General features: G+C 41.4%; 1 protein-coding gene across 4 annotated transcripts in view; it reads right to left on the reverse strand.

Moving 5' to 3' along the window:
* LOC103187397 (solute carrier family 22 member 5) overlaps window positions 1–23,493 on the reverse strand; it is a 63,919-nt gene that overhangs the window by 28,080 nt on the left and 12,346 nt on the right. For all 4 annotated transcript variants that reach the window (XM_007906870.2, XM_042342537.1, XM_042342531.1 and 1 more), the window contains exons 3-7: window positions 11,976–12,079; window positions 8,997–9,151; window positions 4,237–4,408; window positions 3,098–3,230; window positions 1,646–1,746 (exon numbers count right to left, since the gene is read on the reverse strand). In XM_007906870.2, the coding sequence (XP_007905061.1) occupies window positions 1,646–1,746; window positions 3,098–3,230; window positions 4,237–4,408; window positions 8,997–9,151; window positions 11,976–12,079 (665 nt within the window). The remainder of the gene's footprint in view (window positions 1–1,645; window positions 1,747–3,097; window positions 3,231–4,236; window positions 4,409–8,996; window positions 9,152–11,975; window positions 12,080–23,493) is intronic.

The following is a 23,493-nucleotide window of genomic DNA, read 5'->3' on the forward strand; positions in this document are numbered from 1 at the left end:
TTTCCCTTGCTCAGTGTCCAATCCCATCATGGTGAAGCACTCCAAGACCTTTTCCTAAGTGAAGGGCGCTATGCAAATGCAAGTAGTTGTTGATGTTATGTGTGTATACTGGCAGCCACACAAACTACAATAACAATCCTTACATTTTGGCATTATTCTGAATCTGCTAGTTAACGTTAAATAATAATCTTATAATAATCCTTGCATTTGATATAGCGCCTTATCATATCTTCCAGACGTCTCAAAGCACCCAACAGAATATACTGTAAACTGAATTGATTTTATATATTGTGGGTGAAAGATGGCAGTTAATTGCGCACAGCAGTGTACCACAAACAGTTGTGGATTGAATGACCACCTTTTTTTGAATGGATTATTATAATAATAATAATAATAATAATAATAATAATCCTTGCATTTGATATAGCGCTTTTCACTTCGGGAGGACGTCCCAAAGCGCTTCACAGAACACATTGTAAAGTGAATTGACTGTATATTTGTGGGCGAATATCCCCAGAAAAGCAATTTGTCAATTGACTAACAACCAGGTTCCTACTGGAGAAAGGAAAGTGAGTCAACGTTTTGGATGCACGACCCTTGAACTGACGAAGGGTCGTGGACGCAAAACGTTGACTCACTTTCCTTTCTCCATAGATGCTGCCTGACCTGTTGAGTTTTCCCAGCTCTCTCTGTTTTTGTACCAGATTCCTACTTACTGATAGGTAAACAGAGCGTGTGGAGTGAGGAAACTTGCTAAATGTTTCACCCTGCGCAGGAATCAAACCCAGGTCCTCTCGCTTGGGAGGCGAGTGCTCTAACCAATATGCTAAAGGAAGTCCACCTTTAATGGCCTGAGGCAAACAGATTACTGGTGGAGTGAAGAGACAACTACAGAAAGTGATTGGTGAGCTTGGTGCCTTTCATTACATTCATGTAATTCATTTATTATGTTTTATGACCTGTGAAACTGAATACCAATCGCACAAACATCTCACACTGACCTTAAGGGGACATAAAACAATTTTGATCATCAACAACTTTTGAGAGGAGGAATGTTGCTGGTTCCTGATCAAACATGTGATCAGATTGAGAACAGAACATCCTGCTCCTTGAAATAAGCCTGGCGAAATCACTCAAACTTATGCAATATTATCATGTTGTTCTGTTTGGTGGCTTTGACCTTTCAAATGCCATCAACGTGCATTCTGTAAATCTGTGGTAGGTGCAATGAAGGGAGGCACCTGTTCACAGAATTTGAGAAGTAGCCCAGAAATTTCTGTTGGGCTTTCTGCCTTGCAATACATGATCCAGAGAGAGAGGGGATATTTTCCTATGGCTTGACAACAGATATTGAAATCAGATCCTCTTTGTTTCCAGGACCAATGTTTTTCTTCTTCTGCACAAATATTTCATTAACATTTCTCTCACGATCTTGTGAACACAATTTAATGACAATTTAATTGGAGCAGAATTTCCTTTGTTAGCAGTTAAGAAGTTAATGCTACATCTGCTTTACACAAAATAGACTAAATACCAAAAGACCAATACAGATAACATATATACAGGTTAATATGAATGACTTAATGATATAATATATACATATTAATATTAATGAGAATTCTTTGCTGATAAAGTCTCTACTCACCATATAAGGAGGGATATGACTGTGATTATCCTTACGTGGAAAGTTCTAACCAAATCCACGTAATTGTGTTTACTTTTCAGTTTATTCGTGGATTTCAAAACCTAAAAAAGTGTAAAATAAACAAGTGATATGATATTCTACATATAATGTAAAATTCGTAAATAGAACCACCTCTACATTAAGCAGACTATTTACTATATCCAACCTTTTATGCAAAAATGATTGAAAGTATGTGTAGGTTCCTGATCAACTGTAGCATATCCTACAATATCTCAGGGACTAGTTGTTTCAAATAAATCTCAGCAGAAACAGTGTGCATGACAAAATAATATAAAACATGAGTGAAAGCTGGGACCCATATAAATAACATTTGATCTCTTATTGTTGATCCTTGTTTCTTTCAGTGCAGTTAGAACACTAAAATCTTAATTGGTTGAATCTCTGTGGATGCCACAAAGATGGTGGAGGAGAAGTGGGTAGAAATTCAACCTTGGTTTTGATTTACTCAATTAACTTAGCATTCCAGAGTGTGCAGAATTTACAAATTAAAATATAATTGAAATTTACATTTATATATCGCCTTTCACATTAGGAGGATACCCCAGATGGATTGCAAATTGGCAAATTGAACTTTTAATCCAGTTTTAACTTTGAAAACAATTTTCTGTAAGTTTTTAAAAGAAATTTACAGAAAATGGTTTCAAAATTAAGGGCTGCAAATTCACATGAAAGTTATGCTCATTGGATTCAGAAGTTCCGGAATAGAAGGTCCAGACCTTTCAATTATCTTAGAGATTATTTACTTTGGCAGCATAACCTTTTGCAAAAGATTCTAGTTATTAAAATTGGTGGCACTCTTTACTCCATGTGTACACTGCTTATAGAGAAATATAGCATAAAAGACAATTATTCTTAAAATATGTAAATTATTCCAGATTTTGATTTAAATTACCAACATGAGATAAAAACAGTTAAGGAAAATCACCATTTATTCAGTGGTGTCTCTTCATTGAAATAGTGGAGAACAGTGCTGTTGGGTTATTTTTGGCCTCCAAAATGGTTTTGGAGTAAAAGGCAGTTTTGGCCTGCAAGGGGGAGAGGTAGTAGTTGTGCAGAACCTCGAACCATAGCTGGTGATGGATTGTGAGGCCGGATTTGTGCCATCTGCACTCAAGTGACCAGGTTTTAGTTTTGATGAGGTGGAGGTAACTCTTACACCAGAGGAAGTGGGTAGATTTGGAGACAGAACTAGATTCCAGGGGGCAAAGGAGTGAGGGTTGCAGAGAGGCGATCGTTTAGCAGCTTTATGGCTGCATCAGGATTGCTGTGGATAGAAGTGCAGAGGGAGAAGAGATCCGAGGAAGGATGTGTCTTATAACAAAACCCTGTCTCACAACATAAGACAGAAACAATAAAGGATAATCACCAGATATAACAATAAAGAATAATCACCATGTTATCGCTACGCTGAAATATCTCCCCAACATGTTTAATGCCATTTTTCTTAGCAGCAGCTTTCACAATGGCTTCTGCTTCTTCCACTCGGCCTTGAGATAGCAGCCACCTGGGAGACTCAGGTATAAACCTGCAAAAATGTGCATGTAGCTTAAGAAAGATTTCTCAATAAACACGGCAGAAGACTGAATTGATTAATGAAATACTGAAATTGACAATTGTGTAGAAAGGCTTCTGAATTTCTTTAAATTAACAAGTTGCATTTAGATAGTGCCCTTCACACGGGGTAGCTTCTTGGAGTACTTAATAGTGGTGTAGATCAACACTGAGCCAGGGAGAAAGGGGAGATGATCTTAGGCACGGTCTAAGATGAAAGTCTTCAGGTGCGATCTGAAGATTGGCAAAGAGGGGAGAAGGTCGAAGGATTCAGACAGCAAGTTCAAGAGTTTCGGAAAAATTAACAGAATTTCAGTCACTGATTTTAGCAATCTGGTGTTTTACAATTTACACAAATGTATTAAAATCAGTGGAGCCTTGCAATTTCTATGGTGCCGCTAAAAATAATTGTATTTTATAGCACCTATGTGTTTCATATAACATTTCAACATGCTACAGTAATGGTAATGACATGTTCTGCAGTTACTTTTCTCAATTGAACAATTATCAAACCTGGAAGAGTAGGTCCAAAAACGCTGAATCCTTTTTAGTTGAATTCAGTTCCTTCTTTCACCTTTTCATCATTTCTTTTTATCTGTTCATCTTGAAGTTCTTTAAACTATTTGCTTCTGTAGTTATTAGTTTTATTTACATAGACTTTACAGGATGGAAACAGGCCATTTGGCCTAACGAGCCAAGCTGGACTCTACATCAGTCTCCACCCATTCATTATGCCTTTCCATCCCTTCTATTCCCTTCTCCCTCCTGTGTATATCTAGCTTTCTCTAAATTGCACCTGTACTGTTTGCTTCAGGCAGTGAGTTCTGCATTCTCACTACCCTGTGCATAAAGTAGTTCCTCCTAAATGCTCCAACTTTGAGGGGACGAATCATTTACCTGCAGAGGGAATAGTTTTCTCTGTTAATAACAAAAAAAACTGTGAATAAGGAGGCAAATATTAAATGGAAATATTAACTTACCACCACAGAGGGAAAAACAGAAGTTCTGGCAGAAACAATGCCAGTATTAATAGTTTCCATTCTCGGACAAAATAGGCGATAAGAGGTAAAATAGCATAGCCTATGGCAAATGTCAAGCAGATGCCAAGTGCTGTGAAAGTGATTCTCACAGATTTGCTGAACAGTTCTGCTCCTGGATAGTGAAAGGGAAAGAGAAATTAAAATAATTAAATTAAAATACAATTCATGATCAAAACCCATTAATAAAACTTCTTAATGCAATTTCTGAGGTTTCATTATCACATTAATTCACAAAATTATAACAAAACAAATGTGAAACTAATGCTACAATTTACATCAGATTTATACATCTCAAAGAGCTTCACAGAATATACTGTAAAGTGAATTGACTGTATATTTTGTGCGTGAAACCAGGCAGCCAATTGCACACAGCAGTGACCCACAAACAGCCATGGATTGAGTGACCTCATTTTTTTAAAGGGATTATTACCCCTGGTAAAGAGTATTGATACAGAAAGAAGCCATTCAGTCCATTGTGCATGTGTTAACTCACTGAAAAAACAATTGATTTGCCACTACAAATTTGGTTGCCTTTGACATGATTGCAACATTCAATTTATTTGCAAGAAAAAAATACCACAGCAATCCTAATACTGATTCCTGTGACACACTAGCAACAAGTTGCTGATATTTGATGTAATCTCAGTGAGTGCTGATGAGGAAGAAATATCAGTGATAGATTATGGTGAGGGACCAGTTGCTGTTGGGTGGGTTTGAGGTTGTCTACACACCTATAATAATAACAATCCTTGCATTTGATTTAGCACCTTATCACGTCTTTGAGATGACTCAAATGCTTCACAGAATATATTGTAAAGTGAATTGACTGTATATTTTGCGGGTGAAATGCAGCAACCAATTGTGCACAGCAGTGTCCCACAAACAGTCACAAATTTTGCTTCATATAATTTGGGTATAGATGTAAATCGGTGGCATCTGTTGAAAATGGAGCTGTGAAGAATATTGAAAAAAACTCTTATAATAATAATCCTTGCATTTGATATAACGCTTTTCACGTCTTCTAGACGTCCCAAAGCGCTTCACAGAATATACTGTAAAGTGAATTGACTGTATATTTGTGGGTGAAATGTGGCAGCCAATTGCACACAGCAGTGTCCCACAAACAGTCCTGGATTGAAATGACAATTTATTATTGTTTTTTTTGAGGGATTATTATCGGGCGTGTGGAGTAAGGAAACTCGCCCAAGGTTTCACCCCGTTGGGAATCGAATCCAGGTCTCTCACTTGCAAAGCGAGTGCTCTAACCACTGAGCTACAGGACTCCACTTCTGCTACACATAATGGAAGTGTAGAGATCAATTACATTCCAAGATGGTGCCATGGCATATCCAAATGCTCTGTAAGAAAACAATTTCAGACATGTTTGATGGAGTGGATTCCAAACTTTACAGATGTCCACACTTCTGTGCTCACATAGATCAGTGGGTGTCATGACTAGAAAGCCTTCAGCAATGCATTGTGTGGATTCCCTCAGTATTAACAACTTGGTAGGTTTGCCTGGTGTCCTGACCGTCCAACCCCAAGATAAAATTGATCATTCACTTCATGGCTGTTTGTGTAACATTGCATTGTGCAAATTGACTGACGACTTTGCCTGCAAAATACACAGTCACTACATTTTGCAGTAAAATCCTGTGGAGTGCTTTGATATGTCTTCATGATGTGATAAGCCTCATATCAAATGAGAGTTCAACAAAACACCAATACTCTGAACAGGTTCCATGAGGTGAAGAGTTGAAGTCTGACAGTCAATGAGTCAGAACAGCATCACTGGTGCATGACAGTTATTATATCAGGTTGTGAATCTGTTCTAATGGTGGGAATTATCTGCATATGAAGAAGGAGCAATCAAAGAGGAGGCACAGGCTTTCTAGGAACATCTCTTGTCGAGACATCTCAAAGTGCTTCACAGGATTTACTGTAAAATATAGTGACTGTGTATTTTGCAGGCAAAGTCGGCAGTCAATTTGCACAATACAATGTGTTTGTAGATATCCCATCAACCATTGTACTACAAATGGCCTCACAGTGACCAATTTTCTCTGGGGGAATTTTAGTTCAGCCACAAGGAGAAATTCCTTCCTTTTCAAATACAGCAACACAATTACATTTGTATAGCACCTTTCACGTCAGGAGGATGTCCCAAGGTGCTGAACAGACAGACTTTTAGACCCGAGCTGGGGGTCGGTGTCAGGGAGGGTGGAGGGGGGGGGGAAGCAGGGAGATCAAATGCACAGTCAAGAGTAGGGTCTTCAGATGCGTCTTGAAGGTGGCAAGGGAAGGGTCGTGGCAGAGGAACTGTGCGATGGAATTGCAGAGTATGGGGGCAGAGTGGCAGAAGGCCCACCTGCCAAAAGTGGGGTGAGGGACATGAAGCAGGCTGGAGCCCGCTGAGTGGAGAGAGTGAGCAGAATGGTAGGGGGTTAGGATGTCACGGAGGTAGGTGCTAGCAAGACCATGGAGGGCTTTGAAGGTGAGGGCCAGGATCTTGAACTGCATCCTCTGTGTGATGGGAAGCCAGTGGAGTCAGACGAGGATGAAGCTAATAGGTTCGCGGAGCCTATTGCGGGAGAGGACACGGGCTGCAGAGTTCTGGCTGATCTGCAGCCTATGGAGGGAGGAGTTGGTGAGGCCAACAAGCAATGAGTTTGCATAGTCAAGCTCAATGTAATGGAAGCATGTATGAGGGTTTCGGCGGCCTGCGGTGTGAGACAGAGGCAGAGCCGGGCAATGTTGTGGAGATAGAGGAAGGTAGAGCGGGTCATGGCGCAGATGTGGAGTAGAGAGGATAGTTATGGGTCAAATAAGACACCAAGGTTCCAGACTGGCTTAGTAAGGTTGAATGTGCAACCATGGACGGTGATACTGTCAGCGCCTGAGGTGAGGAGGTGCTGACAGGAGTCAATCAGGAGAGCCTCGGCCTTGTTGATATTTAATTGGAGAAAATTAGCTCTCATCTAGGACTTGATGTCTCACAGACATTCGGTCAGGACAGCAGTGGTCCTGGAGTCGAGGGTGAAGGCAGAGAGGTAGAGTTGGGTGTCATCCGCATACATGTGGAAGTTGACCCCAGGACTGCAGGTGATGTCACCAAGAGGGAGCATATAGATGTTGAAGAGGAAAGGACCAAGGATGGAGGCCTGTGGAACACCGCACAAGACGGTGCGGGGGCTAGAGGAGAAGCCATGTGTGGAAAGATAGTGGAGGTGGTGTGAGAGGTGATTTGAACCAGTCAAGGACAGAGCTGTGAAGATTGAGATGAGAGGAGAGGTGGTGGATGAGGATAGAGTGGTCGATGGTGTTGAAGGCAGCAGAGAAGTCAAGGAGGATGAGGAGGTAGATGGAGCCCTGGTCCCAGATGGACAGAATGTCATTTGTCATTTTGACCAGGGCTGTTTCTGTGCTGTGGGCTGCACGGAAACCTGATTGCAGGGGTTCATGAAGGGAATGGCTGGAGAGGTAGGATCGAAGCTGAGAAACAACAATTCGTTTCAGGACCTTGTAGAGGAAAGTGAGGTTGGAGATGGGGAGGTAGTTTGGGAGTAGAGCTGGGACCAGGGAGGGTTTTTTAAAGGTAGGATTGATGACGGCAGTTTTTAATGGGGTAACAACAGTATCAGAGGTCAGGGAGAAGTTTATGATTTCTGTGAGTAAGGGGCAAGGAGGTGGAACTGGGAGGTAAGGAGAGAGGTAGGGATGGTGTCGAGGGAGTAGGTGATCGGTTTCATGTGGGTTATAATGGTGATGAGAGAAGAGGGGGAGACAGGTTCGAAGGTGTGGAGGGAAGGATGTGTAGGGGCTGGGCTGTGAGAGGGCGATGGGGTGGGGGTAGCAGATACAGTGGCAGAGGCAGCTAAGCAGATTCTCTAGACTTTGGATTCGAAGAAGTCCAGCATTGCCTCACAGTAAGCATTTGAGGTGAGGATGGGTGAGGCATGAGAGGATTGGTGGATGAGCCAGTTCATGATGGAGAAGAGAAGCCTTAGGTTGTCCTTATCCTCCAAAATTGTCTTGGAGTAGAACGACGATTTAGCGGAGGTGAGAACGGAGCGGTAAGATTTGATATGTTCCAGCCAGATCTACCAATGGGCTGTTAAGTTTGATTTAAGCCAGGTGAGCTCAGCGGCACGCACCTGTGCTTTAAGGGAGTGGAGGTGGCTGGTATACCATGGTGACTTATGTGAATAAGAGATGACTCGGGAAGAGAAGGTGGCAAGGGAATCGAGAGTGGAGGAGAGGGAGCTGGGACAAAGAGTGACCGAGGAGGTTAGGTCATTGCGGGAGGAAGCCCAGAAGGGAAGGAGTTCAGATGACTCCAAGGCAGCTGAGACGAGGGGGGGGGGTGGGGAGATTTTTTTCCAGGACCGGTCAGGTTGGGTGATGGTGAGTAGAGGGATTGAGGAGTTAAGGGAGATTAAGTGAAATAGTGCCATGGAACAGGCATACAGTATTTTGATTTAATATCTCATATTAAAGATTGCGTCTCCATTGGTGTGTCAGTCTAGACTGGGAGTTTAAAGTCATAATTGGGTTAAACCCACAAGCTTCTATCGCAGAAGAGAGTGAGCCACCAACTGAGCACGGCTGCCACACGTGTATATGTAAGATGTATGAATTCTAAAAGTTCTTTTGTACATTTGTAATTGTTTGGAATGCTACCAGTGTTAAAACAAAGTTACCTAAAACAAAAGCAGTTACATAATTCGAAATATCTCCAACTCCAATGAAAAAGCACAATATGGAGAACATCTCCCAGCTACTTGAGGCCATTTGCATGAAACTTAAGATTGTCTGCATTGCAATGCCTCCAAAGAGAACGACTTTTCTTCCATACCTATAAAACAATAAAAAAGTACAGTAATATTTTTAATCTTTAACAGAAAATATTGCAAGATTCAAAATTATCCAAAAGTTAACTTCATGTTCTAACAACCCTATATGTGAGAACATGTATTGTGGCCTTGATTTTGCTCTTCTGGTGATACAGAACAACCCTTATCAAGCGCCTCACTAGAGCACTGGTTCATTTTTAATGTTGGGGTGGTGGGGGGGCGGGTTGCTGTGGACCCGTGGTTTCCAGATGAACAGCACACTTCTGAGTTCCAGCACAGACCTGCTGGCTTCCTGCACTAAAATTAGCTGCTGACATCACTATCTGCATGTAAGATATTTGTAGCATACAGGAAGAGGCATTAATGACATTTCCTGATATCGCATGTGCGTTCAATGCACAGGAAGTGATGCCAGTGGCAACCTGGTAACCATAACGACATCCATGCTTTCATACTCTGTTTTAACACAACTACTAAGATATTAATAATTATAACCTTCCATCCTCTGTGCCTCTGCTGAGCCTTTGATGGGCCTTTCTATAATAAGACACCAAAGTTGGCCTCCAAACTGTATCTGGACAATGTACGTAATTGGGATACTTTCACCTGACACTTATTAGGCATTGTGAATGGAAGACAAGCTGTTAACAAAACTTGTCTCTAGATTCTACATAATTCTTACAAGCAAATGCTAGAGGATCAAATGCGGAAAGAACTCTACGTAGCCCGTTAGTCAGTATGACTGGGAAATGGGAGATGTACAATCGTGGTTCATGGCTCGCACTACATTGAAACAAATCTAATATTAGCCAGTAAGTTATTGGAGAATCTTTAAGTAATGGGTCCTGTTCCAGGATTATATTAATTCCATAAATAATGTGATATTTATGTCTTCTTTTCCATTTAGTTTTTCTCTTTGTTTACATTCTTTTAAGTTTCTTTGATTTTTGGCCAATTTTCCCTCCTGATCTTCTGAAGTAGTTTTCCTCTTTGTTTACATTCTTTTCTGTTTCTTTGAATTTTGGCCAGTGTTCTTTCCTATCTTCCTGAAGGAGGTGACTCTTATAGTTATATGGACTTTACCTATCCACCAGTACCTTACCAAGTGTCTATTCTTCAAGTGTGTGCCGAGATAGTATGTGTTAGTGGGCTATTGTCAGCATCCTCCTGGAAAATACATAGTCACTACACTTTAGTAAATCCTGGGAAGCCCTTTGAGACATCCTCCTGACATGAGAGGTGCTATGGGAAATGTAAGTGTTATTATTAGTATTATTATCATTGAACCATTGGCGATGTCATAATGTAGTCTTGACTAGATGTCCACAATTCCCAAAAGGATCACTAGACAGTGATGGAGAGAATAACCTTTAGCTGATTTGTTCTCTCCCTCGCCCAGGGGTGCTTAGGCCAATTGTAATTGCTATGGTTCCTCTGGATGAAATCATATTAATATGTATATCCAACATCCTCACCTCATAGTGTCTAGTTGTGCACTGGGTCCCATTGGGAGGGGGTTGCAAATGCAACAACAACAACAACAAGATTCCATTTATTGAGTGCCTTTCACGTCGGGAGGACGTCCCAAGGCACTGTACAGTTGGGTCAGGACCCGAGCAGGGGGGAAATGGTCAGGGTGAGGGGAGGGAAGGGAGGGAGCGAGGAGGGGGTAGAGAGTCGAGAGGGGAGCTGAAGGCACGGTCAAAGAGAAAGGTTTTGAGACCGGCCTTGAAGGAGGAAAGGGAGGAGGCGGCGAAGGCACTGGGGGATAGAGGTGCAGAGCCTAGGGGCTGAGAGGCTGAAGGCCCGGCCACCGATGGTAGGGCGGTTGGGGCGGGGGATGTGGAGCAGACCGGAGTCAGAGGAACGGAGGGTAAGGGCAGGTAGGTAGGGGGATAGTAGGTCGGAGAGGTAGGAGGGAGCAAGGCCGTGAATGGCCTTGTAGGTGAGGATGAGGATCTTGAATTCGATCCTCTGGGGGATGGGGAGCCGGTGGAGGCGAGCGAGGACAGAGAGATGACCTGAGGAATATCTTCTGAGCAAATATTTAGATGCAATTAACCCAGTCCCAACAGAATTGAAAAGTTATTGTCTCTTTACAGAACAACAATTTAGGAGTTCATATATTTCACACAGTCATATGTCTGCAGCATGCAGATTCCAAATATCATCCACCTAACATTTACAACAATAACAAAATGCATTTATACAGCACTCTTCATGAGGGGTAGGATCTTGGAGTGGCTAACTGTGGTGGAGGAGGACACCAAGCTGGGTGAGGGGGGAGGTGACCATAGTCACAGTCAAAGAGGAAGGTGTTCAGGTGTGATCTGAAGATGGGGAAGGAGGCGGCAAGGCAGTGTGATTGAGGGTGATAATTCCATAGAAACCTGAAAGAACAGTTGCTGATGATGGTGCGGAGAGGATGAGGGACATGCAGCCAGCTGAGCAAGGGTGGCATGTAGTGGAGTGGGTGTAACCAGCTTGGGGAGGTAGGGAGTTAAAGTGATCTGGGCATGAATTGATCTGTATGCAAGTGTTAGGATGTTGAAATTGATCTGTTGTACATCAAAGAGCCATTGGAGCCTGGCAAGGACTAGGGTGACATGGGGTATGGAGTTTGGTGCAGGTGAGGATACCTGTCATAGGTTAGGTTATGCACAGTTCAGTCAATCTGAGAGATAGGCTGAGGAGGTTGGAGCCACAGATGAGAACAAGTAAGTGGGTGCCAAGGCGTATGGCTTCCGTCTTTTCAACATTAAGCCCCAAAAATTACATTCCATCTTGCAATATATTTTTTATTCATTATAAGAACTGTAGTTTTACCTATCTGATACTTGTCCTGAGATTATTGCACCACATAGGTTTCCGAGGAAAATCATGGACAATGACATTGGCCCTTTCCAGTCATTGTCACAGACTAGATCCCACTGAAAGAAACAGAAAAGAAAGGGTTCATATAATTTCCATAGGGTAAAACATTTGTTATATGAAAATCTGGAAAATTGCTCCGAAAGGAAATTATTTTAACTAACTTTTTCACAAAAGGACCCAATTTGTGATATTTGCTAAATGCTGGAGAGAGATTATTAATAATAATAATCCTTGTATCTGATATAGGTCCTTATCACATCTTCAAGCTGTCTCAAAGTGCTTCACAGAATATACTATAAAGTGAATTGACAGTATATCTTGTGTGTGAAATGGGGCAGCCAATTGTGCAGAGCAGTGTCTCACAAAAAGTTGTGGATTGAATGACCAAATTATTTTAATTTATTTTGAAGCAACTAATACCCTTTGATTGGCGGAAACGTGATGCGCCAATCGTCTGACAACCGGGTTCCTACTAAGCAGAGGCATGTGGAGAAAGGAAAATTGCCCAACATATTGCCCTACCCATCAAATCTTGGTCCTCAGTTGCAAGGCGAGTGCTCTAACCACTAATCTACAGGATTCCACCTCAGTTGACATTTGCCCTATTTATTAGCATTTTAGACCATCCAGAATTTAGCAAATTGTTGAATTGAGTTTGAACTTTGAAAGACCTTTTCTGTAATTCTTCAAAGAACGTACAGAAAACCAAAAATCAAAATGCTGCAGATGCTGGAAATCTGAAATAAAAACAGAAGTCACTTTGAACATGAAGCAGGTCATGCAGCACCAATGGAGAGAGGAAAATGAGTTAACGTTTCAGGTCTATGACCTTCATCCAAACTGGATTCTGATGAAAGATCATGTACAGAAAAAACAACTTTAAAATAAAACCTACGTTTAAAAATTTGCCAAATCCTGGACTTTCAAAAATACAACATCAATGAGTAAACCTAGACCTAGGTGGAATTTCTCTTCAGCCATTTTGATGTGCTATTTGTGACTCCTGGCTACAAACATCAAAAGCCAGTTAACTTGTGTGTAACATCGCAAAAGAGCTAAGTGTGAATTCCACAAGGTAGCAAAGTCTGAAAAAGAGGCCAGAGAGTAAAACAATTTCTGCCCTCCAATACTCTCCCTACCAGCAATTTCCTGAAGATAACAAATATAAGATAAGAATACGCTTGATTTTAAGAGTTGCTTTCCTAAATACTCTAGCATGTAATTCACTTGATTTTTCTGGTCATTTGGATGTTTAACACACATGGAAACCCATCACCATGGTTAAGAGTGTCCTAACCAGACTGAGAGTTTCATGTATGCCATGTACACTTGGAACATCCTCTGTTTGGAATGGAATATACTCTTTTTCCCTAGGATGCATTGTGCTAACCTAATTCTGGAAGGTAAGTAGAGGCTAGTCGGTGCAGGTTTGCATGAGCCAAAGCTTGAGCAACCAGGAGTGGGTGTTATGGTACTACTGGAGTTTAACTTTGAGAAAAATATAAGGCCTGCTATTGAAAGACTGGGGGCACAAAACAAAAAGGTATTGGGATCAGATGGATTATTCTCCTTGGGATGCCAGCTTGAGGGGTTAATAGGAGCTGAGTGGAAAAATCCATGCCCCCAATTAATGATTTAGCCCTCCAAGCCCTGCCACTCCAAGTCCTACCGATGAGCCAGGCTGGCTGATCTGTCATCAACAGTGCCCTGGAATATAAAGGAACAGCCTTCCTTAGGAACCAGATTAGTGAGACTAGCACTAAAGGTTGGCTCTATTCCAACATTCTGTTGGCCATGCATGTCAACTTGGAGCCAGTTCAGCTCCAAAGGGAGCCTGCTAACTGGCACCCCAAGGAGAATAATCCATCTGATCTCAATGCCTTTTTGTTTTGTGCCCTCAGTCTCTATGTCACCTCTTTATTTGTTCACACTTTTCTGTTTGCCATTTCCTTTTCTCATGTTTAATTGACAACCTAGTTGTTTGATTGTTTTTTGTATTTGGATTTTAATGAAGCTCTCCTTCAAAGTTCAAAGATATGATACTACATCCAATGGTTCTTGTGTCTGTTTATTTTGTTTCTCATATGATGTCTGCTTAATTCATCTGTCATATTAGTCCTTTGCCTTTCTTGCAAAGGATTATTGGATTTCTGAAGTTTTGGAAGCTTTTTGTTGATGATTCCATTCTACATGCATCAATTTCCTTCTGATTGCTTCATCCCATTTAACAAGCAATGGCTAAATTACTGAAGCATGCAATTCAATAAGACAATGAAAATCTTGTTTCTTTTCCACAATTCAAATATGCAGTTTCTGCACGTCTTTGCCAATTGCAAGACACAGCTTCAGACTTAATCCTTCATCAATTGACATTCATGACCTCACTATCCCCTTATCTTAGAAGAACTTTTCCATTTAATAAATTGGTGAAGGACTCCCAAGGAAGTCCCTTTCTCCTTTCATGCTGTACAATTATTTCACCCTCAACAGCTTTTAAATCTATAAAGCCTGATTGTCTCCAAGACTTGAATACTGTTCCAACATTTGAAGTGGTCTTTCTAGCCCCTTTCACAGTACTCTGGACATGTTAGAAAAGCATATTATCCTACAAATAAACCCATCTCTCTACCCGAGACCCCATTCTTTCTCATTCTCTCAACCATAACCTTTTTATATTTTTGCTATTTTGTTAATATTGCTAAGGTCATTGTTCCTTTAAACTTTCCTTCTGTGTTTCTGCAAAGCTTCACTATCCACCATACATTCTCTTCCTCTTTCCTGAATCATCTCTGAATTCAAATCAAAAACAGTCTCTGATGCCCATTCTTTACCAGATTTCAAGATGTTGAAACTGTTTTACCTCCAATAATCCTTTTAAAACCAAAGCTTGTTAGTTATCTGCTACTTATCTCCAAAATATATAATACTCTCCCTTACTCTTCTGAAACTTAGTGTTGGACCTACATGTTGTGTCTTCCCTCATTCGTCTCCTTTGACACGTCACTCTTTACCATTTCTCCAATCTCTCCCTAAAAATTCCCCTCATCTTTTGCTCCCTGCAAACTCTCCAGCACTTTCCTCTCCAACATCTCCTCCCTCTATCTTCCCTCAGCCTCTACTCCAAACGCCTCCTCGTCTTGGGTAACTTCAACCTCCATTTTATTTCTTCTTGCTCCATCTCTGCTGACTTAGCCTCCCTTCTCTCTTTTCTTGATCTCTCCCTTCACTTTAACTCCATCAACCACATCCATGGTCATCCCCTTGACTTGGTGATTACTTGGGGCTTTATCATCTTAGATATCACCATCAATGTTGACCACTCTATCCTTCTCCACCACCTTTCCTCTCTTCACGATTCTGTTATTTCCTGGATTCAATTTTACCTACCCCAACTTCTCCACTTCCTATCTGCCAACGGCTTCTCCGCCCGATCTTGTACCATCACATGCGCCTCTGTCCTCAGCCCTCTCCTCTAATATCTACATGCTTCCACTTGGTGATGTCATCTGAAGGAATGGGGTTAACTTCCACATGTATGCGGATGGCACCCAACACTATCTCTCTGCCTCCACCCTCAATTTCAGCTATACAGCTGTTCTGGTTAATTGGCTGTCAGACATCAAGTCCTGGATGAGAACTAACTTTCTCCAGTTGAATGCCGACAAGATAGATGCTCTCCTTTGGGCACCTATAAGATTCTTCTAACCTAAGGTGCTGATAGCATCAATCTACACAGATGCACTGAGGCAATGCAGAATCTCAGTGACTTGATTGACTCAACTGCCCTTCAAACTCTGACACACTCAGTTTTTCCGAATGTCTGTAGCATTGCCCATCTAAGCCACTATCTCTCCCTTTGGGTACCATGGCCCATATCCATACATTGATCACATCCACACCAATTCTCTGAAAGCTGTAGATGCCAACTCTTCCCTCCACAAGCTGCAGACCATCCAGAATTCTGCAGCTTGTGTGCTCTCCCACATTAGGTTCCATGAACCTAACCCATCATTGCTCTGCTCCACTGCCCCCCTCCCTACTCCTCAGAGGAGGAATTCAAGATCCTAATTCTCGCTTTTTAATCTCTCCACAGTTTTGCCCCAACCTATCTTTGTGACCTCCTTAAACCATATTAATCTACAGGCTCCCTCCATCCCCTGGCTGCCTGCCCCACTATCGGCAGTTGGGCTTTCAGTATATCTACCGCCCTTGGGAACTCCAACCTTCTGTCACTTTGTTCCCTCCAATCGCACTCTGCTTGGTCCTCACTATGCCCAAATCTAACCACCAGCTTGAATGCTAACCTTTGACTGTCTATTGCCTTGGGACAGCCTCCTGACATGAAAGGAGCTATATCAATGCAATTTGTTGTTGTTGTTGTTTTGTTAGTGCATTCAAGATTTTAGATTTAAAAATGATGTAATAATAATCCTTTAAAAGATATCATCACCTTTTATGTCTAAATGACATCTCTAAGATTCACAAGATTTACTGTAAAATGTAGTGACTGTGTATTTTGTAGGTGAACATGGCAGCCAATTGATACACCGAGTCCCATAATTAGCCATGAAGTGAATGCTTAATTTCATCTGCAGAATTGTTGGCCAGAACACAAAGAGCAACTCCCTTCTCTTTTCAAATTGTGCAATGGGATCTGAACAGTTAACATCTCAACAACAAAAACAACTTTTATTTATGTAGCGCCCTTCATGCAGGGTAGCATCCCAGAGCACTTGACAGTGGCGGAGCATGATGCTGAGCTGGGGCAAAATGACCGTAAGCACGGTTGAATAGGAAGGTCTTCAGGCATGACCTGAAAATAATGATCATAATAATAATCCTTGCATTTGATGTAGTGCCTTATCATGTCTTTGAGATGTCTCAAAGCGCTTCGCAGAATATGCCGTAAAGTAAATTTACTGTATATTCTGCGGGCAAAATGCGGCAGCCAATTGCACACAGCAGTGTCCCACAACAGTCGTGGATTGAGTGAACAATTTATTGTTATTAATATTTTTGAAGGAATTATTACCCCCAGAAAAGCGATCCGCCAATCAACTAACAACTGGGCTCCTACTTACTGCTAGGTAAACAGAGGCGTGTGGAGTAAAGAAACTTGCTCACGCTTCGCTCTGCAGGAATCTAATCCAGGTCTCCCTCTTGGGAAGCGAGTGCTTTAACCACTGAGCTACAGGACTCCACAACTACTTCTGCCTGTTCAGATGGATGTTAAAGGTCACGCATCACTATTCAAGAAGAGATTTTTATCCATAGACACTCATATTTTTCTATTTAATTTGTCACAATTGATTGAAACAAACACACTTTTTTCCTGACATCCAACAACACGCAATGAGCAATGCGGGAAGCTACTCATTTCAGACTAACTGTTCTGGGATTTTTTTTCCATTGTAGGCCAATTTCATTTCAGTATGAAATACTCAGGCTACATGCACATTTATTTTTAAATTTCTGTTTCTATTAGCCAAAGGTTTGAGTGAGTCAGCAACCCCAAAATAAAAAAGCCACATTTTCAGGCACATGTCTCTTTCCCCAAAAATAAAATCTGGAATATCAAATTGAGCTGAATATTTCTGGTGAAGATTTGTAACACTGAGAGATTCAAGCTATTTTCTCTGATGTTGCACTTCCCTAACTCATGTACATTTAGTGTCATAGATTGGTTTAATAAATTAATTTAATAAAATCTTCAGCAACTGATAGTGTTAAAACAGAGTTGTATTTAAAATAACCTACAGCTTAAAATTCATTTGATGAATCAGGCAGTATTTTTAGAATCAAGGGACCACAGATTGCACAATCCAGAGACATACTGAACGCATGCAGAGACAGACTCATAAATCAAACGCTTTATTGCTACATGGGGAAAATCTTAGATGCCTATCAGAAACAACAACAACAACTTGCATTTATATTGCGCCCTCACAGGGGCAGCGTCCTGGAAGGCTTGACAGTGGTCGAGTCTGACTCTGAGCCAGGGGGAGAGGGAGGCAGGAGGTGATCATAAGCACAATCAAAAAGGAAGTTCTTTAGGTGGGATTTGAAAGTGGGGAGGGAGGGGGCAAGGCAGAGGGGATTGAGAGAGAGAATTCTAGAGTTTCAGGGCATAGTGGCTGAAGGCACTGCCACCTATGGTGGAGTGCAGGGGATGAGGAACATACAGGAGGCTGGAGCCATCCGAGCGGAGGCAGCGGCTGGTGGGGGGGTAAGCAAATCGGATAAGTAGGGAGGTGAGAGGGCTTGAAAGGATTTGAAAATGAGTGAGAGGATCTTGAAATTGATCTGTTCAGTAATTGGGAACCATTGGAGATTATCAAGGACTGGTTTGATGGGAGTTTTGTGCAGGTGAGAATTCGGATAGGGCGTTTTGAATTAATTGGAATTTGTGTATTGTGAAGTCCACTGAGGAGGGCATTGGAATAGTCCAGCCAGGAAGTGACAAAGGCCTGAACGAGGGTTTTGGGTGCTTTTGTTGTGAGGTATGGACAGAGGCAGAAAATTGACGTAGGTGGAAAAAAGTGGTCCTGGTCAAGGTACAGATGTGAGGTAGAAAGGAAAGCTGGGAATCGAACCTGATGCCAAAGTTGGACATGGGTTCGGTGCGTCTGAGGGAGAACCCAGTGAGGTTGAGGAGTTCAGACCAGCAGACATTGATGGGAGCCAAAGTGAATGGCTTCTGTCTTGCCGACATTCAATTGTTGGAAATTTGCACTCATCCAGGCATTGATGTCCGTCAAACAAGCTGACCGGACATCAGGGGACTAGGAGTCGCAGCTGAAGGAGGAGAAGTAGATTTGGGTGTCATCCGCATACATGTGGAAGAAACAGACAAGACAAGACAAACTTCTTATTAAGGACCCCGGAGGAGTACAGGATCATTAGTTTTGACAGTTGGTGTCCTGCATCGCCTCTCGTATCAGCCTGGCGCTAGTGGTAGGACTCTCGTGTCTGAGTCAAAAGATTGCGGGTTCAAGCCAATATGGAGACTTGGAATCACATGGACTAAACTGACACTCCAATGTAGTGCGGTGTTGCATTAAAGGAGGTGCTGTCCTTCGATGAGACATTAAACCAAGATTCCATCTGCCTGTTCAGGTGGATGTTAAAAATCCCATGGCACTATGAAAAGAGAACAGAGTTTCTCCTGGTGTCTTGACCAACAATCCCCCAAATAAAATTAGTCACTCACTCCATGGCTGTTTATAGGACATTGCTCTGTGCAGCTGGCTGCCGCATTTCACCTACAAAATGCACAGTCACTCCACTTTACAGTATATCCTGCAAAACACTTGAGATGTCTCAATGACGTTATATCAAACGCAAGGAGTATTATTATTATTATTATTAATGGAACTCTTGCTGATGGTTCCTAACCTGCTCTGGTACTAACCAATGGGGTATCTCTCAAATACTAACCAATGGGGATCTATCACTTTAACAAAAACAGAAAGAGCTAGGAAAACTCAGCAGGTCAGGCAGCATCTATGGAGAAAAGAAAGTGAGTCAACATTTCGGGTCCATGACCCTTCGTCAGAACGGTTCTGATGAAGGGTCGTGGACCCAAAACGTTGACTCACTTTCTTTTCTCCATAAATGTTGCCTGACCTGCTGATTTTCTCAGCTCTCTCTGTTTTTGTTTCAGATTTCCAGCATCTGCAGTATTTTGTCTTTTGTTGGGATCTATCACTTTTGCTGGTTGATACTCATACCTGTTGGTATTTAAGTCAATATCAAGATTGTCCAGTGGATATATTTAGCTACCTTGTTATGTCTATACTCCGATGGTTCTAGGCATGAATATAATCACAATGTGTGGTTTGCTGTTTCTGGTGCTTCACAGTTATTATTAATATTAGTATTAAAGTTATTATCGGCGCCTTGGGACATCCTCCCGACGTGAAAGGCACTATATACAAATGTAACTTTATATTGTATTATTATTATCACTACTAATATTACCAGCCTCTGTCAGGTCTGTCTGACAGGTTTCCAGCAAATGTCAGGCCTCTCTCACAGACTACCTGCCCCTTTCAGTCCCAAACTCCATCCCTCTTAGGTTCCACTGCAAAGCTCCCTCCAGTGTGACCTTATAGCTTAAGTGCCAGGCTGGCTCAGGTGGTAGCACTCTCACCTATGAGTCAGAAGACCTTCTAGCCCTCTCAGACATATCTTGCAGGTTCTGGCTCCTCTCAAGCCTTTCTCTAAGCCCCCAGACTCTGTCCGATCTCTTTGTCAGGCCTCTCTGTCAAGCCTGGTTGTCATTTGTTCTGCCTAGTATTTGTCTGCTTGTGATCATGCAGGATGAGACTTCATAAGTCTAAGGTGATCTCACTTCTAATACCAGTGTACAATATCCCCGAGGGTTTGCCAAGCCAGACAGATATTGAATAACCAAAGCAACTGACATGGTTCATGAATCACATGGTATATTTATACAGGGGGAAACCTTAGTGGCTCTAACAACAAATTCGAACAAACCTAGTACAACAATCAATGTCTTAAAACACCTATTTCAACTCACACAGTTCCCACCCTGCTCAGATTCTCAGTGACATGGTCCTGCCATGCAGCTCAGCATCAGCCTTTCCTTTGTTTTCCCTCTTTCTCAGAGAGTGACCTGGCCTTGGGTCAGAACTTTAATATGACCCAAGTTCCACCCTTTCAGACCCACTGCAAAGCCCCCTCTGATGAGGCTTAGGTGTCACGCAACTCTCACAATAACAACAACTTGCATTTATATAGCGCCCATCACGCATGGTAGTGTCACCCCTGAGTCAGAAGGTTGTGGGTTCAAACCCCACATCAAGACTTATTATTATTATTTGGTCTAGGCTGACACTCGAATGCAGTGTTAATGGAATATTGCATTGTTGAAGATGCTGTGCTTTAGATTCAATCAAGGCCTCGCCTGTCTGTTCAGTTGGATGTTAAAAGATCCCATTGCACTATTGGAAAAGAGAAGGAAGTTTCTCAACAATTTTCCGATCTATGAAGTGCTGTGAGATGCCTCAACATGATGATAAATTAAATACAAGGTTTGTAATAGGTCTGGGGGACACACACACCACATCACTGCTATACAAATGTAATTCGTTGTTGTTAAACCTTGTTACATTTCAGTCTAGGTTTTCTTACTGTAGCAAATATTAATTTACCAAAATTATAACATTGAAATATAAAAACAAACAATTATTGTCCTGCTGGGTGGTCCCAAAGTAAAAACAAATTATAATCCTAAATTTATCTAAAAAAAAATTAACTTATTTAATATTTGTTTTTAAAAAGCAAACTAATTTGCAAAAATAATTTTCAAAGGCTGTTTCCAAAGGGGAACTTCAATGCAATATTTGGTTATTTCTAGTAATGTCATGCTCAGTGGAATTCAAGATCAATTTCTGTAATTAATGATAAACCTTGCATTGGACACCTTTTACATCAAGATCACATCTCAATGTGCTTCATGTACTGTACCGGTGAAAGTGGCAGATAATTTGCATACATCAATGTCTCACAAACAGCTATAAAGTAAATAACCAATTTTATCTGGGGTATTGTTGGCCAGGACACCGAGAGAAATTCCTTTCTCTTTTCAAATAGTGTCATTGGATCTTTAAAATCCACCCAAACAGAGTCACACAGGATCTGGGTTTAATGTCTCATCTCAAGGATGGCATCTTCACGAGCACTGCACAATGTAAGCACTGTATTGGAGTGTCAGCTTGCATGTTCAAAGTCCCAACACACAGGATTTGAAACTACAGCCTTCTAACTCAGAGACAAGTGTGCTAACAAATAATAATAATAATTATCCTTGCATTTAATATAGCACTGTATCATGTCTTCGAGACGTCTCAAAGCACTTCACAGAAGATACTGTAAAGTGAATTGACTATATTTTTTGGGCGAAACACAGCAGTGTCCCACAAACAGTCGTGGAATGAAATAACCAATTTAGTACTTTTTTTTTGTCGGAATTATTACCCTGGAAAAGCGATATGCAGATCGACTAACAACCGGGTTCCTACTTACTGCTTGGTAAACAGGGGCATGTGGAGTAAGGAGTGAGAAAGTGTTGGAACCTGTTACATAATATAGGTTTGCTCCATGACTATGCACATGCCTCAGAATATGGTCTTCTAAAATTATAAACACTTCTTTGAAAAACATTTCCTTCAGAGAAATAACAACTTTCATTTATAGCGCTCTTCACACAGGGTAGTATTTTGGAACACTTAACTGTGGTGGAGCCTGACACCGAGCCAAGGGGAGGGGACCGTGGCTGTAGGCATAGTCGAAGAGGGAGATCTTAAGCATGATCTGAAAATAGGGAAGGAGGATACAATGTGGTAGGCTTGCACGGGAGAGTGCTAGAGTTTCAGGGCATAGTGGCTGAAGGCATGGCCAGCAATGGTGGAACGGAGGGGACGAGGGACATGCAGAAGGCCGGAGTCAAAGTGATATTATAGGCTATTCAGCCCAACATAAATCTATCCCTTTGGACAAACATAAACACAGTCCAATCCAAATTTTAAAAAGGCTTTGTATGGAACATTGCTGTAAAAAATCATTAGATTGATTTGAAAACTCAAGCCTGTTTGTTTTATTTGCAATGTAGGAAGAAAAAATTAAATGAGTATTATTAGTATCTATGCACTAAACTATGAAAACTGTGCAGATTCCAAACTAGCACCAGCTTTCAGTCATGCAAAACAAAGAAAAAGCTCACATAGTTTATTTTACTAACAAATATGTTTATCTTCATTTACCCATAATTTTATATTTTTGTAAAAACAAAGGAAAGACGGGCACATAAATGAATCTAGTGGATTAAAACATGTAAACTCTACTGTTGGGAAGTATAAATGTGTCTTCTAGTGCAAACTATTGCTTTGCTATTAAACATGTAGTTGGACTAAGCAGCTGATCAAATCAGCTTTGTAATCTTTCTCTGAATCCTTTCATACAATATAACAATAATCTTTCTATTTGATAAAGCACTTTTCATGTCTTCTAGATGTCTCAAAGTGCTTCACAAAATATACTGTAAAGTGAATTGACTGTATATTTTGTGATACAAGCAATTACTATACGAGTATCCACTTTGTGTTGCCTTTCACCAGCTGCCAGCTCATTTCATACCTCACACATGCTGACCTTGCTGGTTAATATATCTCCACTTAGCTGGTAGCGTCACTCCAATCTAAAATTAGACCAATAAGTGTCAGAATCATGTGCTATAGACCAACTAATGTTGTCATGTCTTCAGACAAGGAGGTGAAAAATGCACCAGGTCACATGTTTTATCATTATTCGTGAACGTACCAAATTGGCAACAATTATGGTCAAACAATATAATAATTAGCAATTGGTCTGCAGGTTACAAAGTATAGTGACTGTGTATTTGTAGGCAAATGCGGCAGCTAATTTGTGCTCAAAAGTAACTCACTAA

Source organism: Callorhinchus milii, unplaced genomic scaffold (genome assembly GCF_018977255.1).
Source record: "Callorhinchus milii isolate IMCB2004 unplaced genomic scaffold, IMCB_Cmil_1.0 Scaffold1, whole genome shotgun sequence".
Classification (NCBI taxonomy): domain Eukaryota; kingdom Metazoa; phylum Chordata; class Chondrichthyes; order Chimaeriformes; family Callorhinchidae; genus Callorhinchus; species Callorhinchus milii.